Raw genomic sequence first — 25,772 nt, 5'->3', positions numbered from 1 at the left:
GTCCTGGGTTCTGTAAACCCTGGACTCCCCCCCTGCTCTGGCTGGAGCTTCATGAGGGCAAGGATGGCTTCTGTCACCTCCCTTATTTCCACACCTTGGACAGCGCCAATCTGGCTGAGCAAGGGGCAGCAAGGACTTGAAAGGGTGGAGGAGGGCACAGAGAGCCTCGGGAATGGACAACAGTGTGTTGGTTTATGGGCCCCAGATGATGTTGAGCACTCGTGATGAGCCTGGCTTGGTGCCGGGCTCCGGGGCTGAGTGGGTTCTCTGAGCGGTGCATGTGAAGGATGCAGCTAGCTTCAAATGTATGGTATGCGCTCAGCTACTGCCGTGCTCATTCCTGCTGGGCCACCTGAGCCCTTGTATCCAATCCTGGGGACGGGCTTCATCACTCCTATTTCACAGGCATGGGAGTGGAGGCCCAGAGAAGTCTAGCACCTCCCGTAGAGTCACACAGAGAGTTGATTGCCCTGCGAGTAGCCTCTCTTGGCCTCTCTGACCCGCAGTTCTCCTCTCCTCCGGCAGGTGGCACTAACAACAATGGCGGCAGCAGCAGTAATCATAACATAGTAGACCTTCCGGGGCTGTGCTGAGACCGTTAAAGGGAGACCGTGCGTGTAAAGCCGACACTTAGCACGGGGTTTATCCTTGAGCAGCATGGGATAAGCAGGCAGGGTGTTTATGAGGAAGAGAGGAGGAAGGATGTGGATGGTGCCCCCCCCACCCAGCGATAGGCTCAGATGGCCCCATGGGGACTCGGGGGCGGAAGTGGTCGTTCAGCACGGTTCCGTGTTGAGCCGGCAGGGCTGGATCAGCCATTGGATCTGGGCAGCCCCGGGATTGCAGCTCAGAGGACCCCGAGGGGCAGAAGTCAACCTGTGACGGCACTTCCCCAGGTGGGGATGGGGCTGGGACGAGGCTTCATCCGTCCCATGGTACTCACCCACATGTGTAGACAAATGCAAATATCTGGTGCATTGGGGATCCCCAGGACCACCCCCCCCCCAGGCTCAGGTATTCACAAGGAGGACCCACAGGCCTCAGCACATAGTTGGGCCACAATGCATTTCAGCGAAAGAACACAGAGCACAGTCAAGGGAGGGGAAAGGCCCACGGAGTGACATCTGAGGGGACACCAGCACAATCTTCTGAGAGTCCCTTCCCCGGGGGCTCCCGGAGGATGCACAAGGAAGTGTGACAACACACGTGAAGTGTTGTCTACCAGGGACGCTCCTGAGAGACCCAGCACCCAGTTTTTTTTTCTTCATATGTATTTATTTTTGATAGAGAGCATGAGCAAGGGAGGGGCAGAGAGACAGAGGATCTGAAGCGGGCTCTGCGCTGACAGCAGTGAGCCTGATGTGGGGGCTTGAACTCACAAACCACGAGATCATGACCTGAGCTAAACTCAGACGCTCAACCAACTGAGCCACCCAGGCATCTCATACCCCAGGTTTTTATTGGTAGCTGGTCACTTAGGCACACTCTGCCTGGAACGTACCAATGTTCTAGACTCCCAGAAGGAAAGCAGATGTTCAGCATAATAGTTTGGGCACAGGGGGCCCCTCTGCTTGGTTCAGTGATGCTGGAACCCTCCGGAAATCCAAGTACCCAGACACCAGCCATGGACCACTCTTGCAAGCAAGCCTTTCCAAGGACAGAAGTCAGGCCTGCTTGGTAATAACCCTTTTTGTGTAGCTGAATATTAGCAGAGAGAAAGGAGAAAAAAAAAGAACTTTTCCAAGACCTAGGAAGGAACAGGTCTTGAAAGCCAAGAATGCACTTGACAAGTGGAAGTGTTGCTTGCTCTTCACTGAGAAGTTTCAGGACTATGACTTTCACTTTCCCTGGTGATCATAACCTTGTTCGTTTTGTCCACCCACAGCCGAGCCTGTCTCCACCTTCACCTGCAAGTCAAGTCCGCAGAAACAAAGATTCTCGCTTAAACTAGTGAGTGTCCCTGGGGGGCAGTCACAAGGGGAGGGCCTGGGGCTTGGGCACCACTGACCTCCAAGCCCCCTCTGAGGGCTGGCACAGGCAGGAGAGCTCCACCTTAGCCTGCAGGGGGCATTGGGACCTTGGGTGGGGCACATCTCCCTCCAGCCTCAGGTTCTTTATCACAGGGGACCTGGGAAGCTGCAGTCAAGTTCTCCCTGAGCCCTGGTTCCGGTGCTGTTGGGCTGTGCAGTCTGGAGGGGCTGAGTGTCCTCACCCTTGCAGTGAAGCCACTAGTACCCACATTGTGTGGCCCATTTGCCCACTACCTGTCTGCCTCATAGCATGTATTTGTTGAGCACCCACTGTATTTCACTGTGCCGGATGTTGGAGTCCATCAGAGAAGCAATCTGATGGGGTCCTTGCACTGAGGAGTCTGAAATCTTGGTTATCGTCTTGGTTAGTAGCCTCGTCATCTCTGAAAGCTGGGATTGTAGGTGACTTTTATTGTCTTCCCTTCATTTATTCAGATTTTCTCACCCTTACCCCCCCCCCGCCCCCCCCAGAATACTGTGGCAGCCAGTCCGGGTGCCTTCCCCTGGCCCTAGACAGAGACTGTGTGAGTGGTTCAGAGCGAGGACTCCGGAGCCAGGCTCACAGATGAGTAATAGCCCCTGTTCGTCGAGAGCCTGTTCCATGCCTGACCCTGGGTTAAGAGTCTCACAAGCAAGCCTGTGAGCTGGTTACTCTGTTTCCCCATTTAATAGGTGAGATAATGGGGACTCATCACTGGCCCAGGGGCAACCAGCATGCAAGTTGCTTTCTTCACTGCTGTATCTCCAATGCCAGTAGAGTACTCAGCACATAATAGGTGCTCTGTAGAAAGAATGAATGAATGGCAGAGCTGAGCTTTGAACCTAGCTCTTTAGCCCTGTGCTCTTAAGAACCCAGCTGTACTAGTTGTGTTTAATTAAAATACTCAGTTTGCATTGTAGAAAAAATGATCCGATATTATTAATGGCTTCAGCGAAAGTAATAGTTTATTTTATTCACGTAAAAGTCTGGGGCAGTAGTCCAGGGCTATCACTGTGGTTCCATGAACAGGGGAGCCCACTTTCTCTCTCGTTACTCCAACATGGGCGGCTCCACATGGGCTGAGATGGCTGCCTCAGCTCCCACCATCTCCTCTGCATTCCAGCCAACTGGAACAGAAGCGAAAAGGGAGAGCCTGCCCAGCCCTTTGAGGGCATAACCTGAAAGTTGCCCACATCGCTTCTGCTTACATCTCCATTGGCCAGAACTTGGTCACATGGTCATTCCTCACTGCCAGGGAGGCTGGGAAATGTTGTTTTTAGCTGAAGGCCACATGTCTAGGGAAACTTGTGGATCCTATCATAAAAGAAATCTGGGCAATGGAAATGACATGTTCACATGCAGCACCCTAGGGGATTTGGTTCTGAAGTGGGGGACTTGGTGATGGTTGTGCTGGCACTAACCTGGGGTGATACCTGGCCAGTAATGTCCTTGAAGCCCTTGTCTAAGAGCTTGCATTGTGACACCTTTCCCCCTGCCGTTCCCGACTAGGATGCCAAGGATGGGCGCTTGTTCATTGAGCAGAACTTCTTCCAGCGGGCGGCCAAGCCTTTGCAAGGTATTCTGCAGGGAAATGGACAAGGGGGAGAGAACGGTGAATTCTTGGTCAGAGCAACTAACTTCCCCCTGAAGGTGTGGGAAAGGGCCCAGTTGCGCCCCATCACCCCTTGGACCTTGGGCCTCAGAGGACAGACACCGTGGGCCTGGAGAGCCTAGTGTTGAATTATCAGAAGTACCACGGCCAGTTGCTCAACGTAGTCATTACTTAAAATCGATCACATCAGCCTACAATCAACTAAATTGTATTAAGAACAGTAGTAAATATTCAGATACTCAGAACTCATCACTTCCTAATTACTTGTCTACATTGTCTATGACCTATACTCTCAGGGTTGTTTACAGCCATTGTGCCTGCTTGGTGAAAACACCGCGCGATGGCGTGCTGGCATCCCTTCCAGCCACACATTCTGTCACGACAGATCAGTGGCCCGAAATCGGCCACGGTGGGAAGTGTTTACACCACGAAAGTTGGCAAACACTGCAGCTCAGGGCTGTCCCCCCCCCGGCCAGCACACCCCTGGATCTGTATCACCCAACTGAGATGCTGGAAGGTGGGCAGGCATCCAACGATGCCAGGACCAGTGGAGACGTTTCCTGATCTTACTAGTCACACGTGTGAATCCAGAGGTTACTCTGTCGTTCTGAGGCCTCCCGCTCCAGATTTGTATGTGCTTTCCGCCTCGTTCACCCCCTGTCACCCGCAGATACAGACGACAGCCCGAGGTCAGCGATGCCCACCCTGTCCCCACCCTGCTGTCACCCACTCGCAGAGGTGGTGTCTCTGACTGGGAGTACTGTCTCTGCTTCCGCTCTGAGAACGGGCTGCGGGCCCGGGACCAGGTGGACTCTAACTTCTCAGTTCCCTGCCTCCCACAGTGCACAAGTGGAAGAAGCTGAACTCGACCCCCCTCCTGGCCATCCCCACCTGTGTCGGTTTTGGCATTCACCAGGACAGGTACAGGTGAGTCACTTCACGTGCCAGCCACCTCACTGGTCCCGTTCTTTCTCTCCCCGTCACGTGACCAGGCATGGCTGGGACCCCGGAGCCAGTGGCCAGCCAGTTGCTGCTTTCTCCACAGCGTTGAGCCACGCTGATCCCCTACCAATCAGGAACCCTTGATCTTGCCCAGGACCGGGACCTTGTGGCCACCCAGCCACGGTCCCTCCTTGGTGGCCTGGATTCTGCCCCTCTGCCCGGTCATCTCTCCCACCTCCTGGGATACTCCTATCTTCCAGGTTCTTGGTGTTTCCCACCCTGGGGAGGAGCCTTCAGTCGGTCCTGGATGACAACCCAAAGCATATAATGTCGGTGAGGTCTGTGTTCCAGATGGCCTGCCGGCTGGTATGTACCTAGAAGTTGCTGGCTCCCATCCAGGGGATGGCGCACTAGGTCCTAGATTACCAGTTGGCCTGTTCATTGACACATTCAACCCGTGTCTCCCTCTGCTAGACACCGGGGGCTAGTGCTTGACAGGCACAGGTGGGCACTAGGCCATTAGAACCAGAGTGACGAGCGTTCCCAGGTGAGGGGTGGAAGAAGGGGCCCCAGCCTTAAAAAGAGGGGCTCAGCTGGGCTTCCTGGTAGAAGCCACGAGTGGGAAATAGCAAGGTGCCAGGTGGAGTGGGAGTGGAGATCCGTGAAGAGAATATTCCAGGCCAAGGATACAGCTTGGGCAGAGGCTTGTATAGGAGAGAGCAGAAGGCATTTGTTTCTTCACTCATTCATTCATTCATTCATTCATTCACTCATTCCCTCATCCATCCATCCTTTCATTAAATATTAATCAGGTCCCTGCTGGGTGTCCGACACCATCCCAGGGGCTGGGAGTAGCACAGACATGGTTGTTATGTCTAGTGGGAGAGGATGATCTTAAAGTGAACAGTTTCACAAGCCGCAAACGTCCTCTGAATAGAAATGTCCCTCTGCTATGATGGAGGATAAGAGGACCCACTTTAAATTGCCGGAGAGGTGGAAGTGGCCAGGGAGTGACATATTAAGAGTCCTGAAGGTCTACATGCTCAGTGTGTCTTCAGTGTGACATGTAGAGGGGGAAGGGGTAGACAAGGCGGGCTTGATGTGGAGAGGTCGGTAGCGACCAGATCATTCAGAACACCAAGCTGAGGACCTGGGACTCTTTCCTGAGGGCACTAGGGAGCCATAGGAGGATCGGGAGCAAGGGAGGAGCAGGATCAGCTCTGCGTGCAGAAAAGCCCTGTGGCCCGTGTGGGGATGGACTGGTGGGGCGAGGAGACCGGGCGAGGTTGGCACGAGCGGACAGGGCCTGAGAAGAAGATGGGCTGTAGGGACAGAGAGTTTGCAGAACAAGCAGAACCTAGCAGAAAGGTAAGCCTTGGGGTCAAGGTGGGCTTGGGGATATATTCAGGATGTAACTACCACCCAGGCAGTTCAGTGTATGGGTCTAGAGTTCAGTAGAGAAGTCAGAGCTGGACATAAGAAATGCAAATAGCGGGGCACCTGGGCTGGCTCAATCAGTGGAGCACAAAACCCTTGATCTCAGGGTTGTGAGTTCGAGCCCCGCGCTGGGTATAGAGATTACCAAAAAATTTTAAGAACTTAAAAAAAAACACAAAAACAAGACATGCTTGGGTGTGTTGGCAGATGGGGCTTCCTAATGCTTCACTCAGAATTAGGCTTAAACAGTCTTTCCCCTTCCAACCACAAGTAGCGCCTCTGACCCTAGGCCTAAGTGGAGATTCCTTCACTGGGCTTTGCCTCAGAACCTCTTTGTGTTAGTCAAGCTACTCATGGAGAGGCTGTCTTTCTTCCCCCAGCTGGATGCCCTGGAGTTCCTCCATGAGAATGAGTACGTCCATGGAAATGTGACAGCTGAGAACATCTTTGTTAATCCAGAGGACCTGAGCCAGGTAATAGCTAGGTCCCCTCCACCCTAGGGGCTCTCTGGGCTCAGTGTCTCATCTGTCTCAAAACATCCGTGTATTTCACCATGCTTATTACAGATAAAGAATTGTTGTCTGTCATATGTAAAGGGCTCCTTTGAATAAATAAGAAGAGATAAGCAACTTAGTAGAACAATGAAAAACAGATAGGAAAAGCAGTTCATAGAAAAAGAAACCCACAGGTTGGTTAAGTATGTGAAAAGAGGCTCAACCTCCCTAAATAATGTCAATAGTCATAGAAATGAAAATTAAAACATCCTGTTTTAAGAGTAGACAAAACTTAAAAGAATGGTTATCTGTTGCTGATAAGGATGTAAGGAAACAAATTCTTTATATACTGCTGGAAGTGGGAATTGGCCAACCTTTCTGGAAGGCAGTTTGGATATAGTCAGAATTTTAAATGGGTATGTTTTTCTGATCCACCAGTTAGGAATGTGTCCTATATGTATACTCACAGGCCTCTGCAAAGATATATGTACAAAATGTTTCTGACAGCACTGATTGTGATAGTAAAGAGGGAGAACCTTAAGTATACACTCCTGGTAGGGGTGCTGATTAAAAAACCTTTTAAAGTAAATTCTAATTACTTTTTCAGTTGCAAATGATAGAAACCTGATTTAACATGGCTTTAAAAAGAAAATGTTTAAGGGGTGTTGCAAATTGTGGCCCATTGAGTGGAAAAAGCCAGAACCTCGCTGGCTTCAGGCACGGCTGAGTGGGGGTCTATCTGGCTCCAGATTTTAATGCCCGGAACTACTACTAAAATGCCAAAAACAGGGCACCTGGGTGGCTCAGTCCGTTAAGTATCTGACTTTGGCTCAGGTCGTGATCTCGCAGTTCATGAGTTCAAGCCCTGCATCGGGGTCTGTGCTGACAGCTCAGAGCCTGGAGCGTGCTTCGGATTCTGTGTCTCCCTCTCTGCCCTTCTCCCAGTCGCACTCTGTGTGTGTGTGTCTCTCTCTCAAAAATAAATAAACATTAAAATGCAAAAAGCTGTCGCGGGGGAGCGCCTGGGTGGTTCAGTCAGTTAAGCGTCTGACTGTTGATCTCAGTTCAGGTCTTGATCTCAGGGTCGTGAGTTCAAGCACCGCATTGGGCTCTGTACTAGGTGTGCAGCCCACTTTAAAAACATGCAAAAACCAGGTGTCCAACAAGAGGTATAATGGTGTCAACAAGAGGTATAATTTCCCTTTGTGGAAAACTAGAGCCCCTTCTGCATCCGTGTGTTTACCAGCTATTCAAAGAAAGCTATTTGAAACAATGCATAGAGACGATTATTAGTCGTTCCTTCTGGGCATGGGTTGGAAGCTGTGGATGGTCAATTTGGGTTCTTTTCATTTCACACCTGTCTGTACTGTTCGGCATGCACTTGTTTCAAATTGCACCCGTGATTGAAATCTCTGACTTGAGAATCCAAGCTTGTAACTTCCAAACTGAATGGCTTCTCTCCATGTCCACCCAGGTGATGCTGGGAGGCTATGGTTTCACCTTCCGCTATGCCCCCGGTGGCAAACACGTGGCCAATGTGGAAGGCAGCAGGAGCCCACATGAGGGGGACCTTGAGTTCATTAGCCTTGACCTACACAAGGGATGTGGTAAGGGTCTGGAGAAGGGGTTTGGGACCATGGAGGTACACTTCTCATATAAGGGCAGTTCTGGGTTTTCACAGCCACGGACAGCAGGTGGCCAGACACAGGAGTCACACTAAGGGAGCCATAATGGGGATTTGGAACCATGGATGGGCTGTATCAGGGAGTTGTAGGGCAGCCGTTCAGCACCAATGACAGCAGCGAGTAGCTGGACACAAGGAGGCCCCAGAGTTTCAGAGGTTCAGGTTCGAGATCTGGTTTCGGCTTAGAACATGAGAGTTGCCCAAGAGTCTGGAGCTCAGGAGTAAGTCTGGACAGAGACCCAGATATCAGCAGTATCTCAGGAGCTGTCAGCTGAAGCCCTGGGAGAGGAATGAGATTATCCAAGGAAAATGTACAGAATAAGTAAGAAGAAAGTACTTTGAGGAGAAGATTCCTTGAGGAGGTCTCAGCCTCTCTGTCCCAAATCCCTTGATGTCATGGCCATCCATGTGCCTGCCTGTGTCTTCCCACCAGACTGACCTCCCCCAAGAAAGGGGTGGTCCCTGTGTTTCCAATATCGGAAGGTCTGGTACAGTCAACTCTCAGTGTTTACAAAAATTGTTGTCTGAAACATAATAAGAATAAATCAGACAGTCTCCCTTACCTCCTCTATTGAGGCTGGGTTCATTGCCCATCCTTCTGGGCTCCCTCTCACCCTGTCCTGCTTCCCCTGCAGCTCAGGTAATCCCACACTGTACTGTGTCCCCATTAGACTGTCAAGGGCTGGGACCCAACCAAACTCTTGTCTGGGATTTAAGAAGGTGTAATGGGGCCTGGTACACAGAGCCGAGGACTCAGTGAATGAATGAAAGACAAGAGATGAGGGAGTAAGCTAGTGAGAGCGGGGATGGTAAGGATGGCTGTGAGAGTGAACGAGAGTAAGAGACTCTTCACAGCGCGAGAGCAGGCAAATGAAAAGTGAACAGACTAAAGCTCGTGTGCTTAGATGGTTGAGTCCATGAGGGCAAGGTTCAGTCAGAGAGAGAAAGGAAGCGGGTGGATCTGTCAGGGAGTAGAGCATTTGGACTGAGCTGCCGCCTCTTGCCCTCCCTTCCCAGGGCCCTTCCGCCGCAGCGACCTCCAGACCCTGGGCTACTGTTTGCTGAAGTGGCTGTACGGGATCCTGCCATGGACAAACTGCCTTCCCAACACCGAAAAGATCATGAAGCTGAAACAGAAGTGAGTCTAGGGGTCAGCAGAAGCCAGCACTGGCCTGGCACCCCCACAGGTGGGGCAGAAGCTCAGAACCCACCAGGGAACAAAAAGGAGGGGGAAGCAGTGTCCCACAGAGTCAAGGCCTCTGCAGCTCTCGGGGGTGTCCTCTAGCATTCATTCCAGCAGACAGGAGTGTGGGCTCTGGAGCCATGTTGCCTGTGGTGAGACGCCAGGCTCCCCACTGCAGGGTGTAGGGTGGGCAGCCTAACCTTCACAAGCCTCAGTATCCTCCGTGGGATGAGGTCTTAGCAGGGTCTGTGGAAGGATTCAGGGGAGTCAGCTACACAGCGCTCAGCACAGAGCCTGACCTGTAGAAAATGCCCACTATGCACAGGGCACCATGACTCATTCATACAAATGGAAAGCCTGAGCAGTTACGCCTGGACTCTGCCTCAGCGTCTGGCTACACCGGCCACCGGTGTCCATACCTCCTCTCCCCACCCTCTGCTTGTAAAACCCCCAGATCCTGCGTGTTCTGGTTTAGGCATTCAGCACCAAGGGCAGCGGTGAAGGGGGTAGAGTCGCTGGATGCAGAGGGAAGTGGGGCCATGTGAGGTTCAGTACCGAGGACCGCAGGCAGACACGGGCAGCTGGGCTCGAAGGGAAGTGAGCACTGGCACTTTGGTCTTCAGCACCAAGGACAGCGGGAGACTAGCTGGGAAACGTGGCTGTGTGAGATTCAGTACCACGGACAGCCGGCATTTGGGCTCCGGGGGAAGGGAGCACTTTGGTCCTCAGCACCAAGGACAGTAGACAGCTGGACACAGGAAAGCCCTGAAGGTCCAGAGGTTAGGATTCAAGCCCTGGTATAGATAGACTGGGGGTGGTGAGAGTTGCCTGGGAGTCATCCTGGAAGGCCCACCTAGAAGATGGTTTGGCCATCCATGTCTGAAGGGCAGGAGTGAAGTGTAAACAGAGATTCAGACCTCATTGGTATCTCAGAAGTTGTCACTAGAAGCCCTGGGAGAGAAAGATTGCCCAGGGGAAGTGTGCCTAGTGGAAAGAGGGAAAACTCTAGGGAACAGCACTGAGTCCTTTTGTGCTCCTCAGTTCTTAATGTGCTGTGTTACTGGTTCACGTTGAGACTCTCTCTCGTTCTATTTTTTCCCTTTTATATCCCCCACTATCTTTTTCAACCATGGACACCCACTCAACCATACTTACTATATGTTCTACAGATGTTTGCTTAACTGTATTTGTTTCCTAAAACTTGCATGATGGTGGTGGTATTGTGTGTGTGTTTGACTTGCATAAATGGTATTCTGCTCTAAATCTCATGTTTTTGGCATTTTTCACTCAGCACTGTGTTCTTCAATTTTAACCGCATTGTCACATGTGTACTGAGTTGACTCTTTCTGACTACTGCTTCTCAATATGTTTGTGTAGATAGGTCTGCAACCTTGAATGATGTATGACGACCGTATCTAATTTGCATAAATGGTACCGAGCTCTGAATTTCATTCTGTTTCTTGCTTCCTTTCACTTACTGCTGTGTTTTTTAACTTGAGCTACGTTGCTAATTCACTGCCTCCAAATGCTACTCGTGAATTTGTTGGATGTATATGTATCCTTGAAAAATATGTGATGTCACTGTTGGGTGTGCATTTAATTGGCACAAATGGTACCGTGCCCTGAATCTTATATTCCCTCAGGTTTCTACTTAAACACTCCCCCCCTGGGGGTGGGGGGCTTCTCTCACCCCCACTGCATCAGGCTTCCTGCTTGTGCATGCTCAGAGGAAGGGATCTGCCCCTGTCACGTTGGCCCGCTCCTACCTGATGACCTCTATTCGAGGCGAACATTTATCATAACACTTGTCTGTGCCAGGCTCTGTGCCCATTGTTTCCCTGTGTCATCCTCAGAACAACTCTGAGGTAAGCTGTCTTATGATTGAGACACAGAGAGCTTAGGTAATCAGCCCCGGTCACACAGCTACTAAGTAGAGGTGCTTAGACTCACATCCAGGCCATTCGACTCCAGAGAAGTTTCTTTCACCTCAAAGCCGTGTGGGAGGATGGAATGTTGGCACGGGGATGCAGCCTTTCTTCACTCAACAGATATTTATTATAAATTTTTTTTAATTTTTTTTTAATGTTTATTTATTTTTGAGACAGAGAGAGACAGAGCATGAACAAGGAAGGGGCAGAGAGAGAGGGAGACACAGAATCGGAAGCAGGCTCCAGGCTCTGAGCCATCAGCCCAGAGCCCAACGCGGGGCTCGAACTCACGGACCGCGAGATTGTGACCTGAGCTGAAGTCGGACGCTTAACCGACTGAGCCACCCAGGCGCCCCTTATTATAATTTTTTTTAATGTCTATTTCTTTTTGAGAGAGAGAGCAAGTGAGGGAGGGGCAGAGAGAGAGGGAGACGGGAACCGAAGCAGGCTCTGCACTGAGAGCACAGAACCCAATGCAGAGATTGAACCCACGAACTGTGAGATCATAACCTGAGCCGGAGTTGGACACTCAACCGATTGAGTCACCCAGGTGCCCCTGAACAGAGACTTACTAAGCACCGTCTACGCACCACACTCTGCTCTAGTCCCTGGGGATACAGGAATAACTGAGCCAAACATCCCTGCCTTCAGGGAACTCACACCCTAGTGGGGGAGACAAAACAGTAAAGAGATAAATGAGTAAAGCACACAGCATGTCACAGGCCAGACTGGTTGGGGCCATCAGGTTGGAGCCCTGAGTGTGGCTGTGGGCACTCACTGCTCCTTTAGATTTAATGGCCAGGCAGGTCTCATGACAGTGGTGACAGGTGAGTCGCCTCCGGAAGGGTAGTGAGGCAAGGAGGATGTCTCATTTTGGCATATAAGGGCGCTTATGTGCCCTTGACGTCTCTGCAGGAGGAGGGAGAGACAGGGAAAGAGAGGCCCCTGGCTCCTAGGCTTTCACAGGCAATCTCTGCATCAGAAGGCAGCCTCAGAACCCTCCAGAACATGAGCCCCTTGCCCTATTTTCTTGGAGTGTATTTTTGCCCTTACACTCTAGTTTTCTAGTAGCTTTCCATTCTTGAAATGAAGCCAGGGGAAAACGAGTCGCAGAATTTAGGAACACAGCTAGTAGGAGCATACGGCCCAACTGCCAAGGCGTTACGTGTGCCTGAGGCCTATGAACAGCTCCTTTGCGCGTTTCTGTCGTGTTAAAGACAAGGCTGAGCTGCTCTTACCAGGAGATCCCAAAACAAGATGGTTCGGATGAGGAAGATTACTTCCCTCTCAGTAACGGCACCTTGGCGCCCTTCAACGTCCACATATCCTTTTCTGGCGCTAACTCTGCTGGTCACCGTCTCTCGCTGCTCTTACAGGGCAGGCCTGGGAGTGGCATGCATCCCTTGGTCGCATAGCCACCCAAGCTGCAGTGGGGGCTGGAAAACGTCTGTAGCCTAGGGCTGCTGACCCTTGGGGTCCTGCCCTTGAATGGGAGAAGGGACAGTGGACGGCAGCCGGAGACTCTTCCACGGTGCCACCTTTAGTCCCATTTCTGTGAGGGCAGGGGCCACACCAGCTCTCTTTGTCACTGTGTTGCTCACAGAATGGCCCCTGACGCATCACGGGCACTCATGAAATAGTTGTGGAATGAACGAATAAGGAAAGAACGCGTGAGCCTTCATTCACAGGCCTGGGCTTCAGCGTGGACAGACAGGTCAGGCAGACGCGGCCCCAGCCGTGGGGGGATTCCCAGGCTGGGAGGAGACACGGGCAGGAACGAGGTAGAGGCAGCCCCAGGAGCATTGTGGGAGCAGAGGGGAGGCGCGTTACCCGGCCTCAGGCCACTGGGTGCCTTTACCCAAGAGATTCCTGACCCAGTCTGTACAGAGCAGAGGGCTTTCCCAGGCAGGCAAGGGGAGGCGAGATTTCTCGACAGATAGGAGAGCTCATACGTGACCTATTCATTCACTTAGAACCTGTCTCCTGGCGGCATTTTTGTGCCAGGGAAATGCTGGAGACCCAGATGTGAATCAGCTGAGGGCACTGCCTGTCGCCAGTGAAATCACCCGTTGAGGCTCCACTGGGTCTAATCCTCTGGATTCTCCGAATCCACTACTTCCTCTAACTCCCCAGAACAGCCCTATCCCCCTTTTCACATCTCTGCCACCTTCCCCTTCACAAGAGATAATCAGTGAACGGGATATGCTTCTCTAGAAGGCTCCGCACTTGCCAAATTGGTCCAGAGTAAAGAAAATAGGTCCAAGGGGCGCCTGGATGGCTCAGTTGGTTGAGCATCTGACTCTTGATTTGGGCTCGGGTCACAATCTCACAGTTCATGGGAGCGAGCCCCGTGTCGGGCTCTGCAAACTTGGGATTCTCTCTCTCCGTGTCTCTCTCTGCTCCTCCCCTGCTCGTGTGCTCGTGCACACTCTCTCTTGTTCTCAAAATAAATAAACATTTTTAAAATTTTTTTTTCAACATTTATTTATTTTTGGGACAGAGAGAGACAGAGCATGAACGGGGGAGGGGCAGAGAGAGAGGGAGACACAGAATCGGAAACAGGCTCCAGGCTCTGAGCCATCAGCCCAGAGCCCGACGCGGGGCTCGAACTCACGGACCGCGAGATCGTGACCTGGCTGAAGTCGGACGCTTAACCGACTGCGCCACCCAGGCGCCCCAGCATTTTTAAATAAAATAGGTCCTAGTAATAATTTTAACATCCGTGATTTAAGTATGAGTTCATTCCCCAGCCCCGGAGCCTGACCACAACCACAGAGGGAAGGTCTGAAACATCAAGAATCTCAGCAGGGGGTGGTGATGATAGTGATGTGCTCATTATAGACGCTCCACCCAGCCCCTGTCCCGTGATTCGAGGCAGTGACAAAAAGGACCACGAGGGGGCGATGTTGCCACATGCACATTTTTGGAACCTACCGGCCTCTAGGGCGCCCTACTGGTGTGCATGGCCTTTTTCCGTTCGTTCAACATTTATTCAGTTTTTGTACATTCTAGTTCAGGATGGAATGAATGAGGGAAAGAAAAAGAGACGTTTTGATTCCTCAAGGCTTTCTGGTGTGCAAGTCCCTTTCTGGGAAAGCACAGGTGCTGGTCGAATTCGTTCCCTGCTCTTAAGGGTGCTGTCTGGGCAAGGACGTCCCACGGACACCGACAGCCAGTGGTAGAGTCACTTATACAATTTACAACATCCTAGGGGCACAGACTTTGGTGCCATCACTCAGCCATTCGCCACACACGTCCTGAGGATGCCAGGAGACACGAAGTTCAGACCCAGCCCTTCCTGTGTCCTGACAGTGCCTTGGGGCGTCCGTGGACTACGCACAGAGCACACAGGCCATCGGGCGGGATCTGTTTTCTCTGCCTGGAGAGGTCATGGGAGACTTCCAGGAGACCAGCCCTCAAGCAGTGTCCTGAAGGGAGAGCAGCCACGGCCAGGGGTCAAGCTAGGAGAAAGCTGTCCAGGGCAGAGGAAGCAACATGCTGAGGCCAGGAGATGGGCACGGATGCTTGACCTAGTTAGGGGAGTAGAAGGCATTTGGTGCTGCTGGCGTGTGAGATGGGAGGGAGGAAGGAAGCCAGAGAGACAAGGCCACAGGGGCTGGCGGCCTTGTGTGCCAGGGGTTTTCCCCCAGGGCCCTGGGGAGTCCCCTGAGGGCTGTGAGTAGGAAGGGACAGAGTCCGTTCTGGGCAGAGAAACTCTGTAGGGCCATGTGGGGAATGTGCAGGAAGCTGAGGTCCAAGGAGGTAGGAGAAGGCCTGAACTGGACCAGAAAGGGGATGGGACAGAGAGGGTTGGGGAGCAAGAGGGTGGAGCTTGGGGACTTCGGCCTGCGGTTGAGGGAGGCAAGGACAGCACCCCCAGGCACTGGGTGGATAGTGGAGATTCCAAGTGAGAATGGAGCAAAGAAGGTAGATGAATTTCTTTTTTTTTTTTTTTATGCGTATTTACTTACTTTGGGAGAGCAGGAGTGCATGCGCACACAAGCAGGAGAGGGGCAGAGAGAGAATCAAACAGAGCCCGACACAGGGCTCGATCTCACAAACTGAGATCCTGACCTCAGCCTAAACCAGGAGTCAGATGCTTAACCGACTAAGCCACCCAGGCACCCTGGAATTGGATGAATTTGTTTTTCTTGAGTAGTCCAAGAGGGTGTGTGTGTGTGTGTGTGTGTGTGTGTGTGTGTGTGTGTGTTTACAAGTACACGTGTGTGTTTGTAGAAAGAAAGGTAGTCCTCATTAGTCACAGATTCCATATTTGTGAATTCACCTGCTCACTAAAATGCATGTGTCACCCCAGAATCAGCACTCACAGTGCTTCCCAGGCCTCCTCAGACACACGCAGAGTGGAGACAATTTTGAGTTGTCTGATGCACACAGGCCCAGCTGAGCTCAAACGAGGTGATGCTCTGCCCTCTCATTTCAGATCTCAGGATAAACAGGGGTCCTTCATGGAGTCTGTTTAATGCCCATTTTCCAGATGTTCTTGTTGATGATTTTGCTATTACTTTTTTTAAGGTTTAATCATTTTTGAGAGAGAGTGCAAGCCGGGGGAGGGGCAGAGAGAGAGAGGGACAGAGGATCCGAAGCAGGCTCTGTGCTGACAGCAGCCAGCCTGATGCGGGGCTTGAACTCAGAAACTGTGAGATCATGACCTGAGCCGAAGTTGGATGCTCAACAGACCGAGCCACCCAGGCGCCCCCTACGCTTTTGCAGTTTAAAATGGTGGCTAAGCGTCCGACTTCTGTTCGGGTCATGATCTTGCAGTTCGTGAGCTCGAGCCCTGCATCGGGCTCTGTGCTGACAGCCCAAAGCCTGGAGCCTTCTTTGAATTCTGTGTCTCCCTCTCTCTCTGCCCCTCCCCTGTTTGTACTCTTGTTTCTCTCTCTCAAAAAAAAAAAAATAATAAAATAAAATAAAATAAAAGGCCCCATGCATGGTGCTAAAGAGCTGTCTGGTGTTCCTAGGTGCAAGAAGGCTGGGATGTGCCTTACAGAGAAAATAGTTGGCTGTGAGCTCAATGTGATTAAGTAAACATTATAGTAAACATGCTATCTTTTTTTTTTAAAAGGTTTTTTAATGTTTATTTGCCTTTGAGAGAGAGAGAGAGAGACAGAGCACGAGCAGGGGAGGGGCAGAGAGAGAGGGAGACACAGAATCCCAAGCAGGCTCCAAGCTCTGAGCTGTCAGCACAGAGCCCGACGCGGGGCTCGAACCCACCAACTGTGAGATCGTGACCTGAGCTGAAGTTGGTCGCTTAACCGACTGAGCCACCCAGGTGCCCCAAACATAGTATCTTTAAGCACAAACACACCTAAGACAAAATTAAGTAGTGATCAGTTTATAAAAACATTGTAACCAGAACCTTGCAGGAACGTGATACTACGTTTCCCCTAGAAGCATGGTTTAGAATTCACTAATTCCGTATTTGAGGCCACGCTACAGGGCATAACTACCACAATTAACAAGAGTCTACTGTACATCTAGTAGACATTCTGTTTTACTTATTTTTTATTTTTTTAAAGTTTATTTACTTAGAGAGTGAGCTGGGGAGGGGCAGAGAGAGAGAGAGAGAGAGAGAGAGAGAGAGAATCCCAAGCAGGCTCCATGATGCCAGCGTGGAGCCCGGTGTGGGGCTTGAACTCACAAACCATAAGATCATGACCTCAGCCAAAATCTGGGGTTGGACGCTTAACCGACTGAGCCACCCAGGTGCCCCTAGACTTTCTGTTTTAAAAATTGGCTCTCCTGGGGAGCCCAGGTGGCTCAGTCAGTGAAGCATCCGACTCTCGATCTCAGCTCAGATCATGATGTCGTGGTCTGTGAGTTCGAGGCCTGCATCGGGCCTCTGCGCTGACATCACAGAGCCTGCTTGGGATTCTCTCTCCCTCTCTCTGCCCCTCCCCCACTTCTTCTTCTCTCTCTCTCTCTCTCTCTCAAAATAAATAAATAAACTTAAAAAAAAAAAAAAGTTTGCTCTCACCTCCCTAAAAGACCTCTTGCATACACCTCTGTCCTGTCAGGTTTCTTGACAACCCGGAGGCCCTCGTGGGACAGTGCAGTCGCTGGATCAGTCCCTCAGGTATGTCCTGAAGAGGGAAGGAACAGTTGGGGGCCATGGCGGGACCAGGTGGCCTGGGTCCATCCGGCTGTTGTCCCCTCACACACCTTTCTTTCTTTGAGTTTTCCAAGCTGCGTGTGCATACGTGCCTGTTCTAGAAAAACAAAAAACCTTCCCCCCAGAATTCAGTCCCCATTACTGGAGTTTTAGGCTGTGTCTTTGTTTTTCTTTTTTTTCCCTAGTGTCGCTTCTGTAGAACTGCATTGCTCTCTGAACATGAGGCCGAGGGGCGCCTGGGTGGCTCAGTCGGTTAAGCGCTGACTTCGGCTCAGGTCATGATCTCATGGTTCGTGGGTTCGAGCCCCGTGTCAGGCTCTGTGCTGACAGCTCAGAGCCTGGAGCCTGTTTCAGATTCTGTGTCTCCCTCTATCTCTGACCCTCCCCCGTTCATGCTCTGTCTCTCTCTGTCTCAAAAATAAATAAACGTTAAAAAAAAAAATTTAAACATGAGGCCGAAAGAAATGGATAACTTGTCCCCTCCAGCTCTGTAAGGGCTCATTTAAAAAAAAAAAAATTATGTTTTTATTTATTTTTGAGGGAGAGAGAGCACAAGCAGGGGGAGGGGAAGAGACAGAGGGAGACACAGAATCCGACGCAGGCTGCAGGCTCTGAGCTGTCATGACCTGAGCCGAAGTGGATGCCCAACTGACTGAGCCACCCAGGCGCCCCTCCCCCCCAAAAAAAATCTTTTTTAATCTAAGTGCCTAAGGCGGTTGCAGGCACAGAGGAAGCACTGAGCAAATGGGCACCGTGGTGGAGACTGGGCACAGCCCCCCTGGCTCTGAGTTGGAGGCCCCTCTCAGGTCTCTCCTATGGTGGGGGGTGTCTTGACCGCAGAGACCCTGCAGGAGTACCTGAAGGTGGTGATGGCCCTGAAGTACGACGAGAAGCCGCCCTACACCATGCTGAGGAACAATCTAGAAGCCCTGCTGCAGGATCTGCGGCTGTCAGCCTACGACCCCCTGGACCTCCAGATGATACCATAGGTGGGTTCCGGTAGGAGCAGTTTGTGAGTCTTCCCCCTCCCTCACCTCCGCCAGCCCTGCTTCCCAGATGCCATTTAAGGTTTCCATCAGGGCCGACCTCCCAGTTAGATGCTGGATTTTTCCACAGGGTTCTTGAACCATCCAGCCCTCGGGGAATCGCACATAGCAGAAACCTGGCTCAAATTGGCTCGAAGGAAAAGGGCCAATTGATTGGCTCTTGTGGCTAGAAAATTCCAAGGGGGAAGCTGTAGGCATGACTGGATTCAAGGCCGGGAAAACAGAGTCAACACGTCCTCGTCTCTCCATCTTTCTGTCTCTTTCTTCATCCCTCTGTTTCTCTATCCCTCTCTCCATCCACCTGTAGCCTCCGCTGTCCTGTGGGTTGGCGCCACCAGCCCCCCCCCGCCCCCATCACAAACCTCGCTGGTTCTGTTCCCAGTGATGCACTTTGCCCTGCGCTTCTCGGTCTGTCTCACGGCCCTCCTCTGTCAGCACAGAACACCCATGACCTTGTTTATGGAGGCACCATATTCCATTGTGGATTGCAAGGATACTCTTTTTTTTTTTTTTTTAAGTTTATTTATTTATTTTGAGAGAAAGAGAGAGAATAAGTGGGGGAGGGGCAGGGAGAGAGAGAAAGAATCCCAAGCAGGTTCCGTGCTGTCAGCGCAGAGCCCAACTTGGGGCTCAAACTCATGAACCGTGAGATCATGACCTGAGCCAAAATCAAGAGTCAGACCTCAACCAACCGAGTCACCCAGGCGCCCCAGAAGGATACTCTTTATGACCAGTGGCTGACATTTGCTTGGTTTCTGTTTTACAAGCCACGTTGCCTTGAACATCTGCGTGCACAGGCCTCGCTGGGGTGTGCACGCGTGCCTGTGAATGGGGTTCTTCTTTTGCGAGAACTGGATCCTCTCTAGCGGGGCTGTACCTGTCTACACTCCCATTAGCCCTGGGTGGGAGTGCACAGAGCTTCGGGGAAGGTCAAAATGAAACCAAGTTCACCCGACAGTTAATTCTGGCAAGGCCGTATGGACGTGTTCTGAAGAGAGGCTTCCCCGAGGCCGTGCCCTGTCCGGGGAGCTGTAACGTCTGTCTTCGTGGCTGCCCGAAATCAAAGTTCAGTGTGTGTCTAAGTCAGCGGTCCTCAGAGGGAGGCCATGCTGCCCGTAGGAGGTATCTGGGGACACTTTTCGTTGTCACAACTGGGGAAAGGGTGCCCCCAGCATCGAGTGGGTAGAGGCTGGGGCACCACGCAGCACCCCACGAGGCACAGCCGGCCCCCACCACAGAGTCCCTGCGAAAGCGAAGGCATGACCTTGACCACCCATGGAGCTTGCCCGCTGCCTGTCACTCCAGCTCATTACACAGATGCGCCATACCCCTAGCTGTCCCTGTGGCCCCTCTATCCCCCCGCACCCCTCGCCCACCCACCCTGTCCCTCCAGGCGGTTGCCGGTCTCCCGCGTTGGGCTGTGTGCTCGCAGCTCAGAGCCTGGAGCCCGCTTCGGATTCTGGGTCTCCCTCTCTCTCTGCCCCTCCCCCACTTGCACTCTGTCTCTCTCTTTCCCTCTCTCTCTGTCTCTCAAAAATAAATGAAACATCAAAAAAAACCCCACAAAAACTGGAAACCCAACAGCCCCTTCCGGGGTCATCATGTTTTGGGTCTGAAACTGAGTAAGTAGCAGGTTTGTCCCCTACTTAGGGACTTAATCAGGGGATGCTAATCAAAGAGCCTGGTGACCTTGGAATAATTTGAAGATCATCTCACCTCTTGCTTTATGGCAGCTCCTTGCCTTGGCCTGCGTGGCTGACCCCCCAAGTCCACTCTGTGCCAGCCACACTGTCCTCCCCTCAGATTCTAAACCAAGCCAAGCTTGATCCCACCTCAGGACCTTTGTACTTGCCATTCTCACAGTCTGAAACACGCTTTCCCTTCATCTTTAATGTTTATTTTGGGGGGCAGAGGGGCAGGGAGACAGAGAATCCGAAGCAGGCTCTGCACCATCAGCGCAAAGCCCGACATGGGGCTTGAACTCAAACTATGAGATCATGGCCCGAGTCGAAGTCGGACACTTAACCGATTGAGCCACCCAGGTGTTCCCCACCCCGCTTCATTTTTCAATGACTGGTTCCTTCTCATCCTAGGAGCTCAGACCTGGGCCTTCCCTCACTGCCCCAGTGAGGCACTTCCCCGCCCGCTGTCACCACCTCACCTGTTTTCTGCACAGCGCTGTCCCCTTCTTGAGGGAAGTTAATTTGTAACATCTTTACCCACTCTCCCAAATCATAAGTCCAACAAAGGTCTTGTTCATGGTAGTATTGCCAGTCTCTAGAAAGTGCCCGTAGGGGCTTAATGGGTGCTCCTTAAATGACTAGGACGCTAACAAGCCATTTTTATTGTCTTCCAGATCTTTCAACTCATGGTTTGAAATAGAAAAAAACCCAAACAAGAAATGTGACTCAAGGCCTGCTGTAGTATCACAGATACGCTTCTAGAAAGATCCCTTGAATGTGCACGCCTGCTGCTTCTTTAAGCATCACTATGAATCAGTCTTGATTAGCATCAGGGAACCCAGCAGTTAAGCTCCAGATAATGTGAATTCCTCCTTTCGATTGTCTCATCCTTTCAGCCATCGTCACCTACCAGCCTCTGGGGTTGTGGACAGAGAAGACCCCCAGCTCATGGTCGGGGGTGAGCCAGCCCCCTCAGTCGGCACCCTTCCCGCTACTATTGACACTACTATGATTTGGTAATAAATTGTTTCGTTGGAGCTTGGATAGTAGAGTGTCTACAAAAGAAGCTCCTTTTGGAAAAGTTGGCTTCTTTTTTCTCCATCTATCCATCCCTTTCATCTTTCATCCATCTATCCACCCTTCTGTCCATCTGTCCAAAGTTTCATGTAGATGCCCATCCATCCATCCACCCATCCGCCCATTCACACAGCCATTTATTCATCCATCCATTTAGCCAGCCACCCATTCTTCCATCCATCCATCCATCCATCCACCCACCCATCCATTTAGCCAGCCAGCCATTCTTACATCCATCCACCCACCCACCCACCCATTAATAGCCATCCACCTATCCATTTATTCATCCATCCATTTATCCATCAATCCATCCATCCATCCATCCATCCATCCATCCATTTAGCCAACCATCCACCTATCCATTTATTCATCCATCCATTTATCCATCCATCCATCCATGTAATCAGCCATCCACCTATCCATCTATTCATCCATCCACTTATCCAGCCATCCATCCATTTAGCCAGCCATCCACCTATCCATTTATTCATCCATCCATCTATCCATCCATCTATCCATCCATCTATCCATCCATCCATCCATCCATCCATCCATCCATCTATCCATCCATCTATCCATCCATCCATCTATCCATCCATCCATCCATCCATCCAATCAGCCATCCACCTATCCGTTTATTCATCCATCCACTTATCCATCCATCCTTCCATGTAATCAGCCATCCACCTATCCATTTATTCATCCATCCATCCATTCATCCATCCATCCATTTAGCCAACCATCCACCTATCCATTTATTCATCCATCCATTTATCCATCCATCCATCCATCCATTCATTTAATCAGCCATCCACCTATCCATTTATTCATCCAGCCATCCAGCCATCCACCTGCCAATCCCTCCATCTGTTGATGCACCCAGTCATTCTCCCATCTCTCCATCCATCCTTCCATATAGTGTTCCATCATCTACCCTCCCACCCACCTTTCATCCATTCCTCCATCCCCTCATTCTCCCATCCATACATTGATCCTTCCTCTAATTCAACAAATATTCAGCAGGTATTTCTTGAATTTGTGCTGCGTGACGCACATCATGCTGCACAGAGGATCCTGATGAACAAGACACACCGAGGTCTTTGAGCTAGTGGAACCTCCAGGCCAGTGGAAGGGGAAGGCACTAAATGAGATGACTGAGTTGTGCTCCACATGCTGGAGAAAAGGCATGGTGCTGTGATGGAGACCAAGGGGCCCAGGGCCGGGGGTACCTTTACAGAGAGTCCGGACAGAGAGAGTGTGGAGGAGGCTGGCGCAGCCGCCCCCCTGGGACAGTGAGGCCCAGGCAGTGGCCGAGGCTGGAGGAAGAGAGGGCCTGGGGAGAGATTTCAGAGGCAGCCCGGCCAGTGGCTAGACTGGAAGGGATTCAGAACAGGGAGGGTACGCTCACCTCCCAGACTCGGTCTTAAAGATCTGGAATCGTCCACCATTACTTTGACCTACATGGGGAGGTAGAGGCCGGGTCAGGGAGGAGCCTGCTGTAATTCACCCTGATTCTTGCCTGACCAAGGCAGGCAGGGGAGATTGGCAGACTGATGATCACTTCCTGGGTGAAAGCAGGCGTGTGTAGCGCTTTCCAGAAGGGGATGTTCCTCAACGAGAAAGAAAACTCGTCTGAAAATCTCCTGCTCAAAACCTCTCTTTGTTCATGAGTCCGCAACATTACAGGGACATCAGCTGCCCTTCAGGGCCCCAAATCAGGTAACAGGACGGTCTCAATGTCAGCACTTGGCCCTCCCATCCTCTGGCCACTCGGCGCACTTGCCCAGTTCCGGCAGCCCCTCTGTCCTCTGCCCTCATCTCTGAGCGAGCAAAGCCAGCCAGGACCCGGTGCTGCTCAGGCAGCGAGAGGATTTCTCATCTAGGATACTGTCCACATTGTCTCTGATCCTGCCTTTGTCTGTCTGCAGAGCCCTGTCCTTGACCTTGTGTGTTTTGGTAGCTTGTCCCCCAACCTCTGAAAGAGGAGGGTGCTGTCATCGGCATTAGATGAGAATCACATGGCCCAGGGGAGTAGAAATCACATGCCACCATGTGGTTGATGGTGGCTGAAGCCCACCCTTTGTCCTCTATGCCTCGCCTCTGCCCCCAAACTAGACCCTGGCCCAGAGTTAGATGTTTGTGGTGCAGGTGCTGGTGGTGGGGTTTTTTTAAATCATTTTTACTGCAGGACACCTCTGAGCCTTCAATACACACAGGTATGTAGTATGTCTCCAAAAACGGCCCCAGTAGGCATCTGAGAAGGACAAATCATTTCTCTTTGCTTAAATATTTTTCTTGAGGTGCCTGGGTGGCTCAGTCGGTTAAGCGTCCGACTTCAACTCAGGTCGTGATCTCACAGTTCGTGAGTTCGAGCCCCACGTTGGGCTCTGTGCTGACAGCTCGGAGCCTGGAGCCTGCTTCGGATTCTGTGTCTCCCTCTCTCTCTGCCCCTCCCCTGCTCATGCTCTGTCTCTCTCTCAAAAATAGACATTGAAAAAATATTTTTTAAAAGAATAATACCCGATATCTGGTTAGCAATAGGATTATGCCAATTGAAAGAACAGAAAATGATGTTAAGTTCTCTGTGGGTTTTTTTTTCCTTAAGTTTATTTATTTATTTTGAGAGAGGGAGAGCCAGTGGGGGAGGGGCAGCACAAGGTGGGGCTGGGGGGGGGGGATGAATCCCAAGCAGGCTCCATGCTGTCATCAAGGAGCCCAATGCAGGGCTGAAACTCATGAACCTGAGCCAAAATCAGGAGTCTGATGCTTAACCAACTGAGTCACCCACGTGTCCCAAGTGTTTTTTCCATGTTTACAAGAATATCTTGAATGTGTTAAAGAAAGAATTGATGAAAAATTATCTCTTTATGGGCCAACACTTTTTTTTAAAATTTTTTGTTTAATGTTTGTTTTTGAGAGAGACAGAGTGCAAGCAGGGGAGGTGCCAAGAGAGAGGGGACACAGAATCCGAAGCAGGCTCCAGGCTCTGAGCTGTCAGCACAGAGCCCCACACGGGGCTCGAACTCACGAACCTTGACATCATGACTTGATCCAAAGTCGGTCGCTTAACCGACTGAGCCACCCAGGCACCCTGTGTCAATGCTATTCTTAAAGGAGATACTACTTAGAACAGGAAGAGAATTTCTGACTTGAAGTGGATAGTTCCTGCATTTCCACGATGCCCTTTTCAAAACGATTTTATCCCTGAAGGATTTTATTCTTTTACATTAATGTCACTAACCCCCAGCATGGGAACAAATGGAATCCTCCTATATAGTGTTGAAGAAGGGGTATGACATGAGAATAAATGCACTTGTTTTGTCAGGAGACACCATTTTTAAAAGTTATTGATCGAGAGATGCAGCAAAGCAAATTGTGCTGTGAAAGATACAATTCGATACGGCACTTTTTTTTTTTTAGATTTTTATTTTATTTTAAAAAAAATTTTTTTTAAGTTTATTTATTTTTGAGACAGAGAGAGACAGAGCATGAACGGGGGAGGGTCAGAGAGAGAGGGAGACACAGAATCGGAAGCAGGCTCCAGGTCTGAGCCATTAGCCCAGAGCCCGACGCGGGGCTCGAACTCACGGACCGCGAGATCGTGCCCTGAGCCGAAGTCGGACGCTCAACCGACTGAACCATCCAGGCGCCCCTAGATTTTTATTTTTAAGTAATCTCTACACCATGGGGCTCGAACCCACGACTCTGAGTTCAAGAGTCACATGCTCCACTGACTGAACCGGCCAGGTGCCCATTGACACATCAAAAAATTTTTTTAATTTTTTCTTTAATGTTTATTTTTTTAGACAGACAGCATGAACAGGGAAGGGGAGAGAGAGAGGGAGACGAAGAATACGAAGCAGGCTCCAGGCTCTGAGCTGTCAGCACAGAGCCCAACACGGGGCTCGAGCTCACGAACCGCGAGATCATGACCTGAGCTGAATTCGGACGCTTAACCGACTGAGCCACCCAGGCGCCGCGACACATCGAATTTAAAGAACCGTTAACTTTATGTCAACCCATGTTCACTGTGTTGGCCCATAATGCTAAGATTGAGCGCGTTTTCTCATTAATGGACACAGTAGAACAAATTAAACGGACATTCAATGGAAAAAAATAAATTGGATGTGACCACTGTAAAAACTATAGTGAAAATTAATAGCAAGAAACTGCGCTACAGTGAAGTCGGGAGGATTTGGCCGCGAGAGCGCTAATGCACTGCCACGCATAATCAATTGCAGACCCAACCAGAAGAGGCCGACCTGACCTTGAGCGGGGTGGGCCTTGCATGGGGCTACTGCTCTACTAATCCAGTGGGAAGCGGAGAGGCTTTTCTTATCCCCACCCCTGCCCCCAAAGTTCAGCCAATGGGAAGCCAGCATACTTCCAAGCCTTCCCCCATTGGCCCCTTTTCTCCATTAAACGTGTGCCTCTCCTTCCTTCCTTCCCTAGACTCGCCTACGGTTTTGTTGCAAGCTGTGTGCCCACAACTGCAATTCTCTTTTCTTCCCCAACGAACCCATTTTTGCTGGTAACGAAGCTGG

At 51.1% G+C, this 25,772-nt stretch overlaps 1 protein-coding gene across 6 annotated transcripts in view; it reads left to right on the top strand.

Moving 5' to 3' along the window:
- Positions 1-21,232, top strand: part of VRK3 (VRK serine/threonine kinase 3) — a 33,563-nt gene extending 12,331 nt beyond the window's left edge. For 2 of the 6 annotated variants that reach the window (XM_030297170.2, XM_030297169.1), the window contains exons 7-16: positions 1,886-1,950; positions 3,520-3,586; positions 4,465-4,549; positions 4,825-4,930; positions 6,382-6,474; positions 7,970-8,102; positions 9,197-9,317; positions 17,329-17,387; positions 18,264-18,412; positions 20,826-21,232. In XM_030297170.2, the coding sequence (XP_030153030.1) occupies positions 1,886-1,950; positions 3,520-3,586; positions 4,465-4,549; positions 4,825-4,930; positions 6,382-6,474; positions 7,970-8,102; positions 9,197-9,317; positions 17,329-17,387; positions 18,264-18,412 (878 nt within the window). In that variant the 3' untranslated portion in view covers positions 20,826-21,232. The remainder of the gene's footprint in view (positions 1-1,885; positions 1,951-3,519; positions 3,587-4,464; positions 4,550-4,824; positions 4,931-6,381; positions 6,475-7,969; positions 8,103-9,196; positions 9,318-17,328; positions 17,388-18,263; positions 18,413-20,825) is intronic. The other 4 variants (XM_030297173.2, XM_030297172.2, XM_030297171.1 and 1 more) reach the window with 3 other exon arrangements.
- Positions 21,233-25,772: the final 4,540 nt, after the last annotated feature.

This window comes from Lynx canadensis, chromosome E2 (assembly GCF_007474595.2).
Source record: "Lynx canadensis isolate LIC74 chromosome E2, mLynCan4.pri.v2, whole genome shotgun sequence".
Taxonomy (NCBI): Eukaryota; Metazoa; Chordata; class Mammalia; order Carnivora; family Felidae; genus Lynx; species Lynx canadensis.
This window is presented reverse-complemented; position numbering and strand designations above follow the sequence as displayed.